This window comes from Cottoperca gobio, chromosome 11 (genome assembly GCF_900634415.1).
Source record: "Cottoperca gobio chromosome 11, fCotGob3.1, whole genome shotgun sequence".
NCBI classification, from domain to species: domain Eukaryota; kingdom Metazoa; phylum Chordata; class Actinopteri; order Perciformes; family Bovichtidae; genus Cottoperca; species Cottoperca gobio.
The window spans coordinates 18,153,154-18,174,217 of NC_041365.1; the positions used below are offsets into that span (position 1 = coordinate 18,153,154).

At 40.5% G+C, this 21,064-nt stretch overlaps 1 protein-coding gene across 2 annotated transcripts; it reads right to left on the minus strand.

Annotated features, from left to right (window-relative positions):
- Window positions 1-7: 7 nt before the first annotated feature.
- vps52 (VPS52 subunit of GARP complex) lies at window positions 8-20,982 on the minus strand. 2 transcript variants are annotated; one of them, XM_029443526.1, is made up of 20 exons: window positions 20,844-20,982; window positions 17,695-17,776; window positions 17,255-17,307; window positions 16,810-16,885; window positions 16,436-16,503; window positions 15,241-15,416; window positions 15,008-15,158; window positions 14,134-14,234; window positions 12,376-12,508; window positions 11,363-11,420; window positions 8,369-8,502; window positions 6,730-6,885; window positions 6,468-6,586; window positions 3,852-3,975; window positions 3,657-3,752; window positions 2,697-2,804; window positions 2,457-2,522; window positions 1,967-2,078; window positions 1,391-1,509; window positions 8-1,082 (listed from the first exon to the last, which is right to left on the minus strand). In XM_029443526.1, exons 1-20 carry the CDS (start codon window positions 20,937-20,939, stop codon window positions 936-938), a joined length of 2,175 nt encoding a protein of 724 aa, XP_029299386.1. In that variant the 5' UTR covers window positions 20,940-20,982; the 3' UTR covers window positions 8-935. The 2 variants fall into 2 exon arrangements, with proteins under 2 accessions (XP_029299386.1, XP_029299389.1); XM_029443529.1 differs by having other exon boundaries at window positions 936-1,082; window positions 17,695-17,773; window positions 20,844-20,901.
- Between the last annotated feature and the right edge of the window lie 82 nt (window positions 20,983-21,064).

A 21,064-nucleotide genomic window follows, 5' to 3' on the forward strand; every position in this document is an offset into this window, starting at 1 on the left:
AATCTTGTCGTATTTCCATTATTTATTGTTAAACCCCACAGACTGGAATGACTTCACACACAGAAATGAGAAAAGGCACACAAGAACTTCAAGATTCACTCCCTAAGTGTGTTACAACTAAGTGAGGAATACATCTTTAAAGGATCAGTGATATTCTGTATTCTTCTTATAGTCAGTCAAACCAACACTGAATGTATCAAGTAACGTAAAGTATTGTGTGTGTCAAAGCCTGATGCATGTTCTGCTCGACAGCTTCAGCCTTTAACGGTCAGTCTCACGTGCTGAGGTGAAGTGAAGCTGCAACACAGATGGATAACAAACCCCACAGAGCTTCTCTCACTAGTGCAGTCTTATAAATGTTATGAATCAAATCTGATCAGTTTATGATTTCCTCCCAAAGAAAAGAACATAACCGCGTCTGTTCAGTCCACAATTTGATTTCATTTCATTGTTCGAGGCGGGGTCTGACATTCCTGTGCTAGATTCAAATTGCCATCACAGACGGGAATCCATTGTTACTGTGTGGAATTGGATCCACTGTTAATGCAGTAAAACACAGCTGCAGTTACCACCAGCGACTGAAAGCTTCAGGATCATAACTCTTAAAATAACTCATACATCTGTTTTACAGACAAGCAGTGGCTGCACAGCTGGATTATTATTATTATTATTGGGGTTTTCTGCTTTTCCCCACATTCCACTAAAGATGAATTAAATTAAACAGAAACATTCAATGACTCGGTTCATATCCACACTTACTGGTCAAAGATACGACTTGATCTACAGCTGGAGAGAACCTGCAGCAAGTCTGCTTTGTTAACGCTTTCCAAAATAAATGTACAATATGACTTCTTCATATGATGAGAGGGAGGGAGGAGTGTCATGTTCGTGTGTCAATACACAAGCAGTCTGGTTTTGCTGATGAAGCCGCCCCATTAGAAGTTGGGTTTGTGCTTCTTCACCTCCACCATGAGGTGGTGCAGGTTGATGAGCTCCGAGCGGACAGCCAGGCTGCGGAACGTCTGCTGGTTCAGGATCTTGTGGAAGCCATGGTAGTACTGGATGAGCTGGGTCAGAGCGCCCTGCAGCACAAACATGTGGCTTCATGATTTTATACACCACTTACTTCCTCTCTCGCACGCACGCACATTTATCCCAGTTATATACTGTTTGGTAGTTAAATGTAAAACAACGTAATGCATTTCATAAACTAAAGCCATATTTGCACAGTACTAGTATTACCTGATCATTTGTAAAAATTGCAGAGGTTGTTTGTATTTCTATGTTTGGAATGTGAAGTATGAAACTAATTTGTAACTATTGCAATCAAATAAATATACTGTAATGAAAGCACTGGAGTAAAGTGTGACACACCTGTCTGCTGTCTCACCTGTATGATGCTGGTTCCATTTTTGAAGTTGGTGAAGGACCTCATGACGTCCTGACTCATCGACTCCACCGACTGTTTCCACGTGCTGGAAAAACCCCGAACCAGCTGAGTGATACGAGCTGCAACACACACACACGCACACACGCACACACACACACGCACACACGCACACGATAAAAAGAACTGCAGCAATGATGCGGTGAGTGAGAACAGAAAAAGGAGATGAGAAAGAAGTTGTGCAACAGCAGGCGGGGGGGAAACAGCTGAGAGGAAGGCTGAAATGAAAGCTTTTCATTACTCAGTAAAACAAAACTAAAGCATGAACTGAAAGAACTGCGCTCACGCTGAACTGTCAGGATGTTGGAGAGTTAAAGAAACTATATTAAGGATCTGCTCTGTTCTTCAGTGTTGTAATCCTTCATTTAATGTTATTTCTAAGCTTTGGTTTGTTCCAGATATTATTCTCTCTTCAAACATATTAAATAAAGTTTTTAATTACACTTCAAATGGGAAATATAATGTTCATTTAAAAACAAAGAGAAAATATTCAAGAAAAATTAAATAGACTCTTCTCACCTTCTTCGTTCTTTAGTCGGTCCAGCTGCCCTTTCTCCATCAGAGCCTCGGCCTCCTTCACAAATGCGATCATCCCTCCGAAGGGCGGAGACAGAATCTCTTCTATAAACTCCTGGAGGGGGGGCGGATAATAACATGCCAGTTGGGGTCCTTCAGTTTTATTCAAATGTGAAAACAAACGACTAGAGAAAGATTTGAGCCTTTTGTGTATTTTGTATATAGGAAACTTCATGTAGTCACACTTGTATCCTTCTGCTAACTTCACCAAATCCGTCACTAGCTCAGCTTGATCTGGGCCGTGTGAATGCATTTACCGTGAATGTCAAGTGTATGTATATTCAGTATATGGGTGCACTACAATTTGGATTTGCCGACGGAGCTGTGAGTGATGAGGTGGATCCAAGCTTTCCTGTTTGTAAAAAAATATATTTGATCTCAATGGGACAAACGAAGTTAAATAAAGACTCAAAAACCCCTCTGTGATGTTTACCTGAGTTCTGGCCAGGAGCAGCTGTTGGAAACCTTCCACCTCCTTACTGTCGTCTGCTGCCCTCTCCTGGACAAACAGGGAAAACAATGATGGTCACGAGGATTTAAACAAAAGTAGAAGATTTTAATTTCCCACAGGTAAGAGGCAGCATGATGAGACTTTTGATCAACGCTTCCACATGACAACAGAAAGGAAATTACAACAAAACCAAGACATGGACTAACATGTGTTGAGGCTCACCATGAGGACGCTGAGCATCATGTCGTAGTTGTTGATGAGGAAGATGAGCTGGTCTCTTCTGGAGGGAAACTCTGCCGCCATCTTTAGCACAAAGTTTTCCACTTCAACCTGGACAGAAACTTATGTTTTATCATTTATGACAAGTTCCATTTGTGACAGAGGAATAAAAGAAAAGACAGATATTCTTCACTTCTGTGGAACATGGTATGCCACCATTTCATTGATTCTAGTACAGGACACGGTGTCCTCTTTGTGCTCAAAGCTTTTATTTTGACACACTTGCAGGTATATTAAAAGTGTAAATTAACTCTAGGAACAGACTTATACTTTGGCTTTAGTGTGTTCTTAAAAATGAAGCTATGGAACAGATCTAGAAACTGGTAAGAGCCAGTAAACAACGATACGATATTTGCTGATATCACAGAGTGCCACTGTACGCATTTGATTAGATTCAAGTCGTTGGCCGTCGGCTGTAGACTTTGGGTTGAACTGTGACTTTTTGGAAGACACAGGAACTTGCCTTGGGTCTTGAGGAGTTGAAACATTTATTTATCGACAAATAAACTGTACACACGCTGCACTGCTACTCACAGCTTTAACGTCACTGCTATTCGCCATCTCACAAGTTTAATGCCACGGAACTACATTCCCCAACCATACGACGCACAAGAGAGCTGGTAGTTTGATAGAAAGAAAATAGTTCCTTTGTGAAACTGCTCACAACAATATCTGTGGATTATCTTGAGTAACCGGGTCAGGATTTCTTAGCCGCTTTGAGCCCCAGAAGCCGAAGGGCCATCTTGTTCCATTATATTGGAGAGTAACTGTAACTTTGATTTTGCGGTGACCTGTCCCTTTAAGTCCATAATTATTTGCATACATTTTCAAACTTCCCTGCTGTGCCATTACCTTCATTTGTTACGTAAATACTTTGATAATTAGACCTGGTTGTGTGTGTACCTGTAGTTGTCCCAGCAGAGTGTGGGTTCTCTCGTTGGGAAACGTCTGGTTGATGCTGACGATGGCCGACGAGAACTCAGCGTAACGACGAGTGATCTGAAATCCGCAAACGCACGCTCAAACACACTGGTGTATGTGGTGATACATGTGTGACACATGCAGGGTGTGTGTACTAATGTGTGTTTGTAGACCTACGTAGTGTGGTCTGGTGTCCAGTACTCCCAGTTTTTGAGGGTCTGTGTTTCTGATGCTGTGGATGTTCATCTCCAGAATCAGTTCAAACCTCGGCCACAGGAGCTCCAACACCGCCTCCCAGTACCTGACACACACACACACACACACACACACACACACACACACACACACACACACACACACACACACACACTTATAATTACATCTTTTCAGGATGATTTCATCAGAGTTACAAGTACTCAGCAGTCAAACCCTTACTTAAGTTAAAGTAAAATGTTCCAGTTGTCAGTGCGGTACTATTCTACAAGATGTTTCTGGATTAACAGGGCTGCTGCATTAAAGCTTGGGTAAGTAACATTAGCGAAGACAGCAAGAGTAAGCTAAAAAAATAAATAATTACCCAACAGAAAAACACTGCCCAATGTTGCCATCTCTTTTCCAATGAGAGTAGCCAGCAGCAGTAGCTCCAAAGTTTGTTAAATCTAGAAAAAGTCAGCAAGTTCGCAACACTGACAGCACGTCCCTTCAAAGCCACTCCTCCTAAATGATTATTATGAATGTAAACAACAAACATGGCTCCTGTTAGTTCTCACAGCTGTCAAGCTGCAGCTCGTGGAAGACTCTTGCGACTCACAATGAGTGCACGGCCAGAGTGCACGGTAGAGAGGGACTTTCGGTCGGCACCAAGGTACTTCTGGAGAACCGTCCGGCACCTTAGGAGGGGGGACCCTGCTGACTTCAACTGAAAAGGTTATCGCCAATTTCCTTGATGGAGGTCACTGAGGTAAAACAACTCCACAGTGGCAAGGCCCCAGGGGTTGATGAGAAATGCTGAAGGCTTTGGGTGTTGAGGGGCTGTCTTGGATGATACGCCTCGACAACACTGCGTGGAAGTCTGGGTTAGGGTTAGGGTGGTTCCCCTGTTTAAAAAGGGGGACCAGAGATTGTGTGTCAACTACAGCCTCTCAGCCTCCCTGGTAAAGTCTACTCCAAGGTGCTGGAAAGGAGGGTCAAACCTGTGATTAAAGAGGAACAATACGGATTCCGTCCTGGTTGTGGAACAACGGACCAACTCTTTACTCTCGCAAGGATCCAGTGAATGTTGGCCTCCGCCAGGGCTGCGCTTTATCACCAATCCTGTTTGTGATGTTCATGGACAGGATATCGAGGCGTAGTCGTGGAGGAGAGGGGTTGCAGTTCGGTGGCCTGAGGATCTCATCGCTGCTCTTTGCAGATGATGTGGTCCTGATGGCATCATCGGTCTGTGACCTTCAACAGTCACTGGATCGGTTCGCAGCCGAGTGTGCAGCGGTTGGGATGAGGATCAGCACCTCCAAATCTGAGGCCATGGCTCTCAGCAGGAAACTGGAGGATTGCCTACTCCGGGTAGGGAATGAGCCCTTACCCCAAGTGAAGGAGTTCAAGTACCTCGGGGTCTTGTTCGCGAGTGAGGGGACAATGGAGCGAGAGATTGGCCTGAAGAATCAGAGCAGCGGGGGCGGTACTGCAGTCACTTTACCGCACCGTTGTGACGAAGAGAGAGCTGAGCCAGAAGGCAAAGCTCTCGATCTACCAGTCGATCTTCGCTCCTACCCTCACCTATGGTCATGAAGGCTGGGTCATGACCGAAAGAACAAGATCACGGGTACAAGCGGCCAAAATGGGTTTTCTCAGGTGGGTGGTAGAAGATGGATGGATTTGATTTATTGATTGCTGTTGGGATGTATAGAGATTTTCAACAAATATAACTAAAAACGTTTCTAGAATACAATACCCACCCTAGCTTTAATGTGCATGTTCATGTGACTGCAGTAGTTTAAGGTTGCTCTCCTTTACATCCTGTTGGTAGTTTAATCTACACAATGCATCATGCTCATATAGATCATCACGTCTGTAGCTCTCTGTCCTGTGAGAACCACGTGTCTCTAAAGACTCAACTTTTCATGAGTTGCTCAGAAAAACAGCCTGTTTTCAGCTTTGTGACGACGTGTGTTCCAGCTGATCCAAGAGGCTTTTTAAAGACTTTATTTAGCTGAAGAAGGAGGAGAATCTTCTCAACACGTAAAGCAACACTTCATCCTTCAGCTCATCACAAACATGGATCTCATCTGGAGACACATGGTTCTCACTGGACAGGAAGGGGATAAACATTTAATCTGTAAAGTAACTAAAGCCGTCAGATGAATGTAGTTGAGTAAAACGTAACATTTTCCTCTGAGATGTGGTTGAGTAGAAGTATAAAGTTGTATAAAATGGAAATACTCAAGTAAAGTACAAGTACCTTTAAATGTATACTTGAGTGAATGTCCTTAGTTATATTACACCACTGATTTCAACCACCTTTTTCTAAATACACTAATGAATTTTAAGGATGTGTGTCTGCATCGTCTCTGCAGACACAACTAAGTGACTTACTATCTTCTATCTTCTATCTTACTGCTGCTGGGTGAAAAATGTGCTGAGTGGGTTTCCAGATCTTAGAGGCACTGACACTGATTCACTGCTGAATTCCAAAAACAGCTGTGATTATAGAGATAAGCATGTTTTTGTTCCCAGGCATGTATAGTTTTCTTTTCGACAGGTAAAAATAAATGAAATCATTAATGGGACACTGACTTGTCGAGAGCAGGGATGGTCCTCTTAGCGGTGATGGCTCTGAACCGGAGGATGATGTGGATGCAGAGGAAGACGGCGATGCTGTCGTAGCAGTCGGACACGTACGTGGACATACTCTTCTGCAGGGAAGGAGCAGACGCAGACTGAATGTCACAATATGACATGCTGTCAATATTTAGGAAGTGGACTTGAGGCTTGAACACAATAAAAGGTTGCAGGGACCAAACCTGCGACCGGAGGAGAGAAGGTGTGTTGTGCGTACCAGGAACATGCTGAGCGTTTTTCCCATGATGCTGTTGAAGAGGTCAAAGGCGGAATTTCCTGCCACCATGAAGAAGTCAGAGAGGAAGAGGTACTCCCTGCAGCCGTTGTCCAGCAGTGCGTAGTGCTGGCTGCGAAACAACGTCTCATAGGGATACTGTAAGAGAAATATGAGTATTCCATATAATGTAATATCACTCACTGATTATTAGAGGTGTCAATATTTTGTTATCTCACAATTTGATTGAATTTTTATTATTGGAGTCATGATTCAATTTAAAATCAGTTCAGAATTTAAAAGTGATTCTGGATTCAGTATCCTGAGACAAAAAGTAACAATTATTCATGGTAAACTTGCACATTAAACTCAATTTCTTCTTGTATTCCTCAGGGACTTTAAGAACAACAACTTAAAGTTCTACAAAAAAATGAAACGCTACCTGTTACATAAATAAAAGTTACATTAACATACATAAATGTTACATACATAGCTACATTTTTATTTCTCACAAACGTGCTAATTTTACACAAACTTACAAGTAAAACAGGTTTTTAAACTAATCACACAAATGCTTGACACAACTGTGACTTGTTGTGTAGGATTACTGTGCATCAGCAGCAATATCTAGGCTTCTTGTGATGCCACAAGATGTCAGTGTTGATCAACAGTTCACACCTCAGTACACGTTGAGTGAAGCTTTACATCTCGTCTTTTATCTAGTTTATTTAGTTGCCCTACAAGTGGCTTCCTACATCTGTGATCACTTATCATTTTAGGTTCCAACAAGAACTTTAAGTTCTTCCACTGTATTTCTTTTAGATGTTTCCCACATAAAATGTGGTGCTTTCTGTTTCTATGGCCCAAAACTCCTCATGCAGGAACCGGTCATACAAAGATCATTTGAAACATTCATCCAATTCTTGATTTATGGTATTTAGAAGTGTCCTTCAGGTCATGAGTACAGACTGTCTGCCTTTCTTCACAGGGGGAAAGAAACTATTCAACCTGAAATAATAATGTCTTCTATCTGAATTCATTTGGATTTGTAATAATACTGAAATCAACTAAAACAAAATATATAACTAAGACAAACTTAATGCAACAATATTATTCTGTTCTCAATGTCGTCATAATCATCACAGCTGCCAATTTACGAAGAGTTTTTATCATTTATTTTTGTCCCAGCAGCTTCTACTAGTCAGTAGTTGTTGGAAGACCTCTCTCACTCAGCTTTAACATTAGCGAACATCATCCCGTCTAATATCTCAGTGACTGCTCCGTGACCTCTTCTCGTATTAGCCATTTGCTTTAGAAAGAATTTCACATGCTGCTCATTTCTGTCACACTACCGCTCAGCTCTGATGAAATGTCATTGACAGCTCTAATATTATTCATATTTTCAAATTGTTTCAGGTCTTCTAACACGACTTATGATGATGCTAAACGTGTTCTTTTTCTTGTCAGCTGATCTCTGACAGTAGGACCTGAAGTTTCTTTTAGTCTTTACCACAAAGTGAGCAGAAAATGTAGCGTTTTAAGGCGATTTTAAGAGCTGATGAAGACTTAAAGTGAGGCGAATATCACCTACAAAGCAGGAGATTTAAAAATGTTGGGTTTTGAACTGTTTGTGACGTCTCACCCTGCTGTCTCCTCTCTGAGCTGTGTGTGGAACCAGGATGGGCCCCTCCAGCTCGGCAGGACTCAGTATGGCTCCTCTCTGGCCCACAGTGAAGATGGTGTTCCTGCTCTTCAGAGATGGTTTGGAGAAGAAACCTGCAGCAGGCAGTCAAGGAGCATCTGTTTTAGTTTCAGTTGATGTCACATGATGCCCTCACGAGTCAGTAATGAGCAGATATGTGATCTGCGCGTGCTTATGTTCGGTATGTGAGAGACACGCCTAGGAAAATTAGGTGAGCATGTACAGTACATAAAAGAACTTCACCCTCAAGCACACCTACTGAATGTGTGCTCAATTTAACACGTTTACTTTCAGTTCTGTCCGTTTCACTTCACTTCGATGGGGGTGGGTCACTCAAATGGAATAATTCTATGTTCTGTTTGGGGAGAATATCTATTTTTCTGTCACAAATGTTGTTTGAGTTCTTAACTGCAGCGTCTCGAGTTTTTCGACTCAAACCCGTGGTCCTTTGCTTCATGTCGTCCCCTCTCTCCCCCTTTTCTGTCTGCTGTACTATCCAATAAAAAGGTCAAAAAGGCAAAAGAATAATCATTTTCTTATCTAACATAGTACTATGTAACATTTCCACACTAATATGTCTCAAAACGATTAGACCCAAGTTACACATTTAGTTGAGTTGTGTATTTACATTGTCCTAAATGTTTCAAACTATTTTCAAACACAGAGAAATGTAATGAAGGTAATGGTGTGTTTCCTCTCTCTCCCTGTCATGGCGTCGTATCCCCTTTGAGCAGCGTCAGCGTTGTGGTTGTCTGCCAGAAGCTTCATAAACTGACTTTTAACCGGACACTTTTTACATCTTGGTGGCTTTGAAATATATATTTCAACTGGATGAAGGATTTTAGTCCTTGTACGTCTGGATCTTAAGTTCTCAGAGAAACAAGCTGAGCTAAATGTTAGTGGTAGCCAAACAGCGCCAGAGAAACACAGCTTTAAATGGGTTTAAATTAGCAGGCCTGTTTGTTTCAGAGAGGATGAGACCTCTGCGGATAACTCGGCTCCAGGTAAAAACCTCCTGAACGAAGACTAAAGGAATCCTAAATCAGCACAAGCTGACAGCAATGACAGCAATGACGGTGAAGATAACAACTCCCATGATCCCACGCTGCTTCACGACACCACCAAGCTCCATATTTTGTTACTGTGTTGATTGATTGACATAGAAGCTCTGGATGGCATTAACTTGGCCTCCAGCACCACTGTAAGGAATCTTGGCATCATCTTTGATCAAGATCTGTCGTTTAACTCCCACATAAAACAAATCTCAAGGACTGCCTTCTTTCATCTACGTAACATTTCAAAAATAAGACACACCCTGTCTCAAAATGATGCAGAAAAACTAGTCCATGCATTTGTTACTTCAAGGCTGGATTACTGCAACTCATTGTTATCAGGTTGTGCCAAAAAGTCGCTCAAGACTCTTCAGTTGATCCAAAATGCAGCGGCACGTGTATTGACAAGAACAAGGAAACGGGATCATCTTACTCCTGTATTAGCTGCTCTGCACTGGCTCCCGGTAAAATACAGAATAGAATTCAAAATCCTTCTCCTGACTTACAAAGCAATTAATGGTCAGGCTCCAGCATATCTTAAAGATCTCATAGTACCTTATAAACCAACTAGAGCATTACGCTCCCAGACTGCAGGGTTACTTGTAGTTCCTAGAGTCTCTAAGAGTACAATGGGAGCCAGAGCCTTCAGCTATCAAGCTCCTCTCCAGTGGAACCAGCTTCCAGTTTGTGTTCAGGAGGCAGACACACTCTCCACATTTAAGAGTAGGCTAAAGACTTTCCTTTTTGATAAAGCTTATAGTTAGGGCTGGCTCAGGTTTGCCCTGGATCAGCCCCTAGTTATGCTGCTATAGGCTTAGACACCTATTGACATTTTCCTGGATTCATCCATACTTTTCTTTTTTTTCAACACAACATAATTTCTGTCAAATGTTGTATTTGTACTATGTTGTTTATCCTGTACACACGACATCTATTGCACGTCTGTCCGTCCTGGGAGAGGGATCCCTCCTCAGTTGCTCTCCCTGACGTTTCTTCCATTTTTCCCCCTTTAATTATGGGGTTTCTTTTAGGAAGTTTTTCCTTGTGCGATGCGAGGGTCTAAGGACAGAGGGTGTCGTAACCTGTACAGTCTGTAAAGCACACTGAGACAAATGTATAATTTGTGATATTGGGCTATACAAATAAATTTGATTTGATTGAGAGGCAGAAAATAACATATTGTACGCTTAAAGGTTCAATGTGTAAGATATGCCAGAATTTTTACTTAAAATAAACTAACATTATCAACAGTGAAGAGGTAACAGTGTTGACGTCTCTGTGTTGTGTTGCAGAGATATTTACTGAAGTTAGCATGCTAACAGCTAGCTGCACTCCGTCCAGTCTGTAATACCACTTGTTCCTCTAGAGGTATTATATTATATTATATTATATATATATATATATATATATATTATATTATATATATATATATTATATTATATTATATATATATATATATAAAATATATAATATAATAATAAATACATAATAATATAATTTAAAAAATATATATATATAAAAAATATTAATATTTGTTTTTATTAGCAACCATAACATTGGATTTTTTTAATTAATGTTTGAGAAAAACGGGAGCTGCTGCTTCTAATGGTTAGTTCTTTTGTGTCATTGTGCGACTTTGGTGAATCCAAACTAAATAATATAATAATAATAATAATAATAATAATAATAATAATATACCAACTATAGATAAGTACTTCATACAACCCCACTTCAAAACATCTGAACTATCCCTTTAAGTATTTTAAATCCTGCATTGTTTACATACCATGTTTGCTTGCATCACACCAGCATGTGTCCTGTGAGTGATGGATACACACACATACATGCCTACACAGAAACACACACTCAGTTTAAAGGATATCTTTCTTGGCTGTGTCTTCTACTCCCATAAGGTCATCTTTGTCTGCAACCTCCTCATACTGCAGACAGGACAGGACAGGAAACATCATGTCACAAATAAACAGAGAGAAAATCTGTAGCGCTCACAGCGGTGCTGTGATAGAAACACAGTGCTGCTACAGCCACTGCTGATACAATATCCCTGCCAGACAAACCAAATCATCTCTTCATTTCACTTGATATCAGCTGACTGCTTCTCTATTTGAGTTCAACATGTGTACACAGTGTATTCTGATACATGTATTTTAAGAAACTCCTTAAATTTGACAAAAAAAAACATTTCAAAAGGGATACTTCACCCAGTAAAGGTATCATTTGTATATCAATTATTCCCTGTGGTACCTTGAATCCTTGAAGAAAACTTTGTTTTTCTCGCATGCCTCCACGTTGAACGAAGAATCCAAAAACTGAGAAAGTTCTTGATGAATTAAAGTAAATGGCAAAACTATATCAAAACATCCGTTTACAAACTCTCACACACCTGTGCAGTATAATCCAAGTGTCATTTATCCAGTCGCCTGCTCATTACAATCACTTGCATTATGCTAACATCTTACCATTTACCATTAACACCTCCTCAGAAACATCCTCACGCTTGTGCAGGTGCGCTAATAGTCCGTAAGTGACTAAAATATTGTAGTGAGCACATAACTGGATTATACTGCACAAGTTCAAGAAAAACTAAAGTTTTCTTTAAGCATTCAAGGTAACACAGGGTGAGAAATTCATAGACAAAGGATCATTTCGGGGTGACTTATTCCTTTAACTGAGGAAGGTTGTATGAAAGTGTTATAAAAGTATCCCGAAGCTCTAAATCAGGATAAAGCACTTGTTGACTGCTAAAAGAAGCCCTTGTCAAAAATACAGCACAGGAAACCAGGCTAATCTGAATCTTGTTGTTGTGTAAGGATTCATATAACTGTACATGTGTGAGATTGATGAAACACTTGTTGTTTCCCGTTTGAATCCACTGACCTGCACTTTGAGCAGCCTGCCACTGTACGACTTGAAGTAGCTGTAGTAAATCTTGCTCATTGTGTCCACGTACTCATCTCTGATCTCCTTTGCAACTGTTCTCTCATTGGCCAAAAGGAACTGATAGAAAAATCTACAGCGAGACAAAACAAAGCACAAAGAGTTAGAAAGAGTTTAAATGTTCAGGGTATGAATAATGACAATAACACTTTTCATTTGTAGAGCATATTTTAAATCATACAGTACAAAGTGCTTCACAACAGCAATGTAAATGTGATACATCTAAATCTTAAAAATGTATTCTAAAAACACACAGGTAACCAGTGTAATGAAGCTAAAATTGGGGTTATATGTACTATTGTTAGAGGTAGTGAGGAGTCGGGCAGCAGTAGTCTAGACGGGATGTGATGAATGCATGAATGACAATCTCCGGGTTCTTGAGAGACAGAAAGGACCGGAACGTAGAGGTTCTGCGTAACACCAGACTGGACAATCATTTTAAAATGCTGATTGAAATTTAGATTATTATCAAAAGTGACACCAAGATGTCTGCAGCCAGTGGTGATACTGCTGGATGAACTACGTTGTGGTGTGATGTGATGACGTGTGGTGTCTGGGCCCGTGACAATCACTTCCGATTTGTCCGTATTCAGTTAAAGGAAATGATTCGACTGCCAGATCTGAACTTCATTTAGACATGCCCTGAGAGTGAGAATGTGCGTAGAGGTCTGAGCATGATTGATCTGTTTTATACCATGAAGGGTTCTGATCAGAAATTAACAGCTGTAAAAAGGTATTCTCTATTGTTATTGGCCTGAATCTGCAGGAGTATTCTGTTACAATTCTTGCAACCAAAACTAATGTAGTGTAAAAGCAGGAACTTCAAAAACATGATCATTTCTGTGGATACTTGGAATTATTATCCTGGACTTTGTCATTTTGTCACTTTCTGTTTTTCACACAATAAAACTTCCAATAAAGAACTTGAATAGAGAAGAGGAGCTGATACATCTCACTTGCTTAAGGCCCTGTCACACATCTCCGTATGACAGAAACGTATGCTGGCGTATACGAAAATTTGTCAGAATCCAAATACGTCCAACTTTCATCGGATCAGAAAAGTGAACATATCCAGATACGCATGTCTAACCTATTGATAGAGCATCACTTACTTATACAAAACGTATCAGACGAATACCCAACGAATGCATAAGATATACAAAAACATGGCGTATACAAAATATCGTCAACACGCTGGTGTACGTTGATATAAGGTAAGGTATAAGTAGTATTCGTTAAGAGCTCGCTGTGTTACGCTGGGGTGTGTTGTTGAACGCTGATGTTTTGAGCATGTTCAAAATTACCGGACGTTGGCCAGACGCTCTGATACGTGTTGTATAAGTAAGTGATACGCTATCAATAGGTTAGACATACGTATAATAATTAGTTATGTATTCGTTATGTATGCGTCAGCTACAACACCGCTGTGGAAAAGTTGGACATATTTGGACTCGGACACATTTTGAGCTACTTTTCATATACGCCGGCATGTTTCTGCCATACGGAGCTGTGTGACAGGGCCGTGTGTCTGGCGTGTTCGCCGTATCGTCTGCGTCCTTCAAACGATCACAACTTACCCTTAATTTATATCAACGTATTGCCGATATTTCGTATGCGCCGGCATACGTTTCTGTCATACGGATATGTGCGACAGGGCCTTTAAGAAAGTCTTTGAGTGGCAGGTGCAGCTGAGCTCACCTGTACTTCAGCAGAGTGTTCTGTGGGATCTGGTAGTTTGTCATTGGTTTCCTGAAGGAGTAAATCTTCTGGAGAATGAACTCTCGGATCTTTGACACCGCCTGAAGTGAGGAAGAAACATAAACATAGTTTTCACGTCAATCAGGAGAGGAAATCTTTTTTTAAAAAGAGAGATAAACTAAAACGTTGAAAGGAGCCAGTTGAGGTGGTTCGGGCATCTAGTAAAGATGCCACCTGGGCGCCTCCCTAGGGAGGTGTTCCAGGCACGTCCAGCTGGGAGGAGACCCCGGGGAAGACCCAGGACTCGGTGGAGAGATTATATCTCCTCACTGGCCTGGGAACGCCTCAGGATCCCCCAGTCGGAGCTGGAGGATGTGGCCCGGAGAAGGGAAGATTGGGGTTCCTTACTGGAGCTGCTGCCCCCGCGACCCGATCCCGGATAAGCGGTAGACGATGGATGGATGGAGATAAACTAAAACCAATTTACAGAATGTTTGTGCTGCACACAGTATTTCTTTCAATTTTCATGTTCTTTTGCATTACTGATAGTTTTTCATCCAACTGACTTATTTTATCTTTAGAGTTGCAACACAGACGGCAAACAGAGATTATTAATCTGCCTTTATTTTGATCAGCGATTTACCGTTTATGTCATTTCTCAAGCATACATACCAACAATGTGATAAGTCCAGTTCTTAAATTTGAGGGGTTTCTGCTCTGTTTGGTCTTACATTGTCGTAAATTGAATATTTTAGGGTTTGGGGCTGTTGGTTGGACAAAACAAGACTTTGATGACGTCATTGTTGGATATTGTGATTCAATGTTACATATCCACTGGTGAGGAGTTTCTTATAAACCCTCCTCTCTGTCTCACCTTGAGTTTGAGGCGGTCGACGATGTCCTGGATGTCGGAGCAGGCCAGTGTCTCTCTGAAGCTCAGCTCTTTGGCGAAGTTGATCTTGTTGTTGAGTTCGTGGAGCTGCTCCAGAAACTCCTGCTCTGTCACAGGACTATCCAGGATGGTACTGCATCGACACGGGACAACATCAGAGCAACACTCATTCACACTTCTACCGGACATTTTCAAGCTTTCTCCGTCCCACTTACGAGATCATGGCTCCGGGCACCACCAGCTCGTCCACCAGTTGGCTGAGGTGGCTGCGCACCGCCTGCCTGTTCTTCAGCCGGACGTTCATGCTGACCGACTGCTGCTGCAGAGTCTGGATCTCACTGCTGATGGAGGACAGGTCGCTCTGGAAGCCGCTCAGCATGCCCTCCATACGCTGACAGAACGGAAAAAACAGACAGAAAACAACCGTCGAGTTAAACAATTATTACAAAAATGTCTGGAATCTAGAATCTAGATGATTGAAGTTCTATTTGATCTTATTTTAAAAGATAACTTGCTGTGTTTCACATGGGAGGAGGAAGGAGGGCTTTATGTTCCTTGCTAAAGTAAATTGTTGGTATAATACACGTTTATTTAACAGCCTGAAAAGGTTTGAGTAAATATTTTTTAGGGGAAACCGCTGGAAACAGACACTCCACAGAGTGAAGACAGATTAGAAGAGTGAGGAGAAGAAGATGAAAGTGGAAGTAGAAACAGTAAGAAACAAAAAAGTCAACAAAACATTTAGCTTTAAGAACTGGTGACAGGGAGTTTGGAAGCACTATATTACATCATCATCTAAACCAGGGGTGTCAAACTAATTTAGTTCAGGGGCCGCATAAAGGCCAATTTGATCTCAAGTGGGCCGAACCAGTAAAATCATATCATAATAATCTATAAATAACCACAACTCCAAATGTTTCCCTTCGTTTTAGTGCAATAAAGTACAAGTACATTCTGAAAATGTTCAAACTTAATGAACTATCTTTTTACAAAACATTATGAACAACCTGAAAGTGCAATTTGAACAATAGTAAGCCTCATTTTATCATTTACACATGTGCATTACAACATACAGACCACAGTGCATCTACAAAAGGCACAAAACATTTTGTCACAGGTATCTAGATCGATAGATCCCGAGGGAAATTTAGGAACAGTATTTTACTTTATGATCAAAACAACTCATTTTTACACTGGATTGGGCCGGATTGGACCCTCTGGCAGGCCGGTTTTGGCCCGCGGGCCGCATGTTTGACACCCCTGATCTAAACTAATCAATCATACAGAGAACACTGAGCTGACAAAGCTGAATAAAATGCAGACGTCCAGATCTACTTTCCTGTACTCTTTATATTTTCTACTGACTCACACGGACCTCGTCCTGCAGTGGATTGTAGGAGCTCGTCTTACCTCCAGTATGGAGTCACAGGCGGTGATCTGGTTGTGCAGCAGAGCGATGTTCTGACTCTCCTTGATGTCTGACAGATGAACAGTCAGGAAAACAAAACAAACTTCTCAATCTCCTCTCAAAGTTGAACCAACATTGTTTTGGTAAAACTCATATTCATATCCAGTTTATTCAGACCTTAATATTGTGCATCAGCTGATACACATAAGGATTTATATTCCTTCTGTATTTTGGGCTGTTGCATTAGACGATATACTCTTAGAAAAAAAGAGAAAAATATACTGAAAAACAATGGACTGCTACCAATTTTGGTTTATTTTTAAGCTGACAATATAAACTGCATAAACTGTATAAAACCATGACATTCCAAGGATACAGTCTTTGATGGAGGCTTGTTCAATCCTCTGCAGCTCTGACTCCACCTGTTTGGAGTACTGCCGGAGGTCAACGCCCTGAACACAGACAGAGGCACTGTCACACATTTATAATACAAACAGCGTACTGGGAAACCCTGGGGAAAACATGCCCAGTATTATAATATAATAATCAATGCAGTTTTGACTTCAATTAATAGAATTGTATTTGTTTTCATTAATCTAAGAAAGTGGCGGGGATTTCACCCTCACTGAAAATCACAAAAACTGGACTTATTATGTTTTTAGTTAATAAGTGAGATAACAATGACAAATCCAGCACCAGCTGCTGAGCATGTAAACATGTCTTTTAACAGGTAATAATTGTTTAGAAAACAGCTTTCCTCACTCTCTCAGACCATCAAGTTCAATTCTGCCGGTCAAACATTAGCGCCATGATATTCTCACCGTTTTGAGCGCCTCCTTCACGAGGTCATCTTCCAGATTGGCCTGGATATGAACTGAAGGAGACAGAGAGGAAGAGCAGTCATGACAAATAAAACTTCCAAGAGAAACTCTGGACCAAAAAATGTTATGAACTTGTAGTTTGCTCCATGTAGGAGGTTTTATAAGATCTGGATGTGGCTTTAAGAAATGCAAGGAGCTGCAGCAGGTTGTAAAAACATTGAAAATGTGATATTCTTTGAATATCTGCAGGTGGCAACTAAAACTGTACTAATGCTAAATCCTAGGTGCAATATGTTGCTATATTTATCTGTTTTAGATTTAAATACAGTATTGTTTAATACTAATAGTGTCAGGCCAACAAGGAAGCTCCATTCATCGGTGCTGATCTCCTTTGTATCCCGATCACATGATGAGACATATTAATGCAAATGTTGCCTTACTGTCCACTTCATCCAAGATGAACTCATCAGTGGTGAGGTCCAGTTCTCCCAGGTTGAGGTTTGTGATTTCTCCATCAGTCTTCTAGATTAAAAACAGACATCATTGCACACAAATTATTATTTCGGACACTTTATTTGTCTGGTGGTGGGCAGGTTTTTTTCTCACCTGTGGCAAGTCGCTGAACATTTCTACCGGCCACTCAATTTTATAGTCCGCCACTTCTGAAATCTATGTAGAACGCTTTAGAATTGTAAACACTGTGTAGAAATATATAATATATCATGTAATCTTAATCCCTCACTATTTTCAATTTAGGAATTGCTTTTTCTTAATATAGGGAAAACCTATCTGCCATGGTGGCAGCTGACCTGAAATATTTACCTGCCTCAGCAAACATTTATCCTGTATTTGGCAGGTGGCAGGTGCTAATTTCAGGTGGGTCAAACTGTAACATATATAAGTAAAGGATGTTTAAATTTGCACAGGCTTGGGACATTTTCCAAAGGAAGTTAAGCTCTGGAATTTTGGGAAATAAATATTTTTCACAATATCAATAAGTTTTAACAGTGAACTTATTTTGTGGAAATACACATAATATCAGAGTGTGCATCGTGGAAGTCCATGGAGAGGAAATGGAGGCCTGAGAGGAAAATAACATTTTGGAGGGGGCTCATAGGGAATGTTTTTTTGCTGTTGTTCAATGAAAGTTCAATACAATGTTAAATGAGTCAAGTGATGTATTTAAAGCATGGGTAGGTAAAAATGGAGAAAAACACAAGAGTAAACTAGATTAAAAGTCGCAAAATCTAATGAGAAAGTTTGCAACACTGACAGCCCGTCCCTTCAGCCTTCCCTCCAAAGTCAAGCCCCAAAATGATTATTATGAACGTAAACAACAAACATGGCTCCTGTTAGTTCTCACAACTGTCAAGCTGCAGCTCGTGGAAGACTCTGTTGACACACAATGAGTGCACGAGCAGAGTGCAGGTAGACAGACAGGTTGTTTATTTTACTATCTTATTACAGTCCTGCTACAGCCACAGATACCAGATTGTTTTCTTTTTGTCAGAGCATTTGATTTATTGATTGCTGTTGGGATGTAAAGATAATTTTTAACAAATATAACAAAAGATTATCCATCCTAGCTTTAATGTAAGTTGCATTTTACTGCTGTAGATTTTTAAGGTTGTGCTAATTTTAGATCATCATATGTTTGTAGCTGTCCTGTGAGAACCATGCATCTCAAAAAAGTCAACTTTTCATGAATTTCTCAGAAAAACAGCCAGCTTTCAGCGATATATACTACATTACGCACCTTAGCTTTAAAGTTCAAGTCAACTAAATAGTGGATTTTTTAATTTATATTAAAAGGGATTATATCTCTTTATGATATGATAAAAATGTAACCAATGACCTTCTATTGGCTTCAGACAAAGGACTTGTCTCTGTTCTTGTCTTGTTAGACCTCAGTGCTGCTTTCGACACTGTTGATCATGACATTCTACTACAGAGACTGGAACATTGTGTTGGCATAAAAGGAACCGCACTAAGCTGGTTCAAGTCCTATTTATCTGAGCGATCTCAATTTGTACTTGTTAACGATAAATCCTCCATGACAGCCAAAGTCAGTCTTGGAGTTCCGCAGGGTTCTGTACTTGGACTGATTCTCTTCACCTTATATATGCTTCCTTTGGGCAATATTATAAGGAACCACTCTATAAACTTTCATTGTTATGCGGATGATACCCAATTATATCTATCAATTAAACCAGATGAAACCAATCAATTGGCTAAACTTCAAGCATGCCTTAAGGACATAAAAACTTGGATGTCTAGCAACTTTTTGATGTTAAACGCAGACAAAACTGAAGTTATTATACTTGGCCCTAAACGCCTCCGAAACGCATTTTCTAATGACATAGAAGCTCTGGGTGGCATTAATTTGGCCTCCACCGTCTTTGATCAGGATTTGAATCAAATCTCAGGGACTGCCTTCTTTCATCTACGTAACATTGCAAAAATAAAAATAAGTCCATGCATTTGTTACTTCAAGGCTGGATTACTGCAACTCATTGTTATCAGGTTGTCCCGAAAAGTCCCTTAAGACTCTTCAGTTGATCCAAAATGCTGCGGCAAGTGTATTGACAAGAACAAGGAAATAGGATCATATTACTCCTGTATTAGCTGCTCTGCACTGGCGGAGATTCTGTGTCTCTCATGTGGCAGGTTGCCACAGTTAAAGATTATGTCTGGATCATAAATCATGGATGCGCGTGCTGCCCTGGTCCTTTTTTTGGAAACACCGGGAAGCCTTTTTGACTTTTTTTTAACATCACATGGATGTTTTATTTTTACTATGTTGTTTATCCTGTAAACACATCATCTATTGCACGTCTGTCCGTCCTGGGAGAGGGATCCCTCCTCAGTCTCTCCCTGAAGTTTCTTCCATTTCCCCCCTTTAATTGTGGGGTTTCTTTTAGGACGTTTTTCCTTGTGTGGTGCGAGGGTCTAAGGACAGAGGGTGTTGTACAGTCTGTAAAGCCAAATGAGACAAATGTGTAATTTTGTGATATTGGGCTATATAATATATTTGATTTGATAAAAGGTTAATTTGCTTGGAAAACGTCCACCTTGAATATTCCAGGAGTTTTGCAACCTCAGTTGCAACTAAAGATTGTTGTCATGATCGACTAATTCATCAACTAATCGTTAAATCAGTAAATACGGTGGTTCAGCAATATGATTAATTAATATTCCTTGGCATCGACCAAATTTCTGTCAATCGACTATTCGGCTAATTCTTTCAACGCCAGTGACGTTACACTTTGTTGCAACGGGATGCATTCAGGAACTCATTGAGCTTTTCAGTGTTTTGGCAGGATGCTAACCGCTACATTAGCTTCAACTTCAAGCAACATGAATACACTGTCAAAATACACAATTTGGGAACATCTTGTTTACGACCACAACTCCTTGGCTGTCCATCTAGCAAGATGCACTTCAGTCAGCTAAGTAACGCTGCAGTTCATATATAATGACTGCCTCTTGTTATGAATGCTAACAGGATACACAAATGAAAGAACGCAAAAACAAATATTTTAGTTTTTCACAACAACTGAAGGTTCAAATATAAGTAATCAAATGTCACCTCATCTTGTAAATACGCCATAGCGATTTCTGTTGGGTTTCCAGCTGTGTTTACATCGGGACCAACTGCACCAGCCGCAGCAGCGACCTCCGCCATTGAAGCGAATTTACGTTAAAGAACTACAAATGTAAAGTTCCGCCCCAAAAACGATGAAGCGTTTATTAACAGAAACAATATATTAATACGAATACATTCTGTGTGAAATAAATAAGTGCCAACTA

Bases quoted from the DNA above. Each gene is read 5' to 3' on its own strand.
- vps52 (XM_029443526.1), bottom strand. From the start codon at position 20,939: ATGGCGGAGGTCGCTGCTGCGGCTGGTGCAGTTGGTCCCGATGTAAAC. The intron at 6,587-6,729 runs GTACGCACAACA...CCTTCCCTGCAG, and splicing joins AAACGCTCAGCATGTTCCTG to AAGAGTATGTCCACGTACGT. The intron at 3,976-6,467 runs GTCAGTGTCCCA...TGTGTGTGTCAG, and splicing joins ACCATCCCTGCTCTCGACAA to GTACTGGGAGGCGGTGTTGG.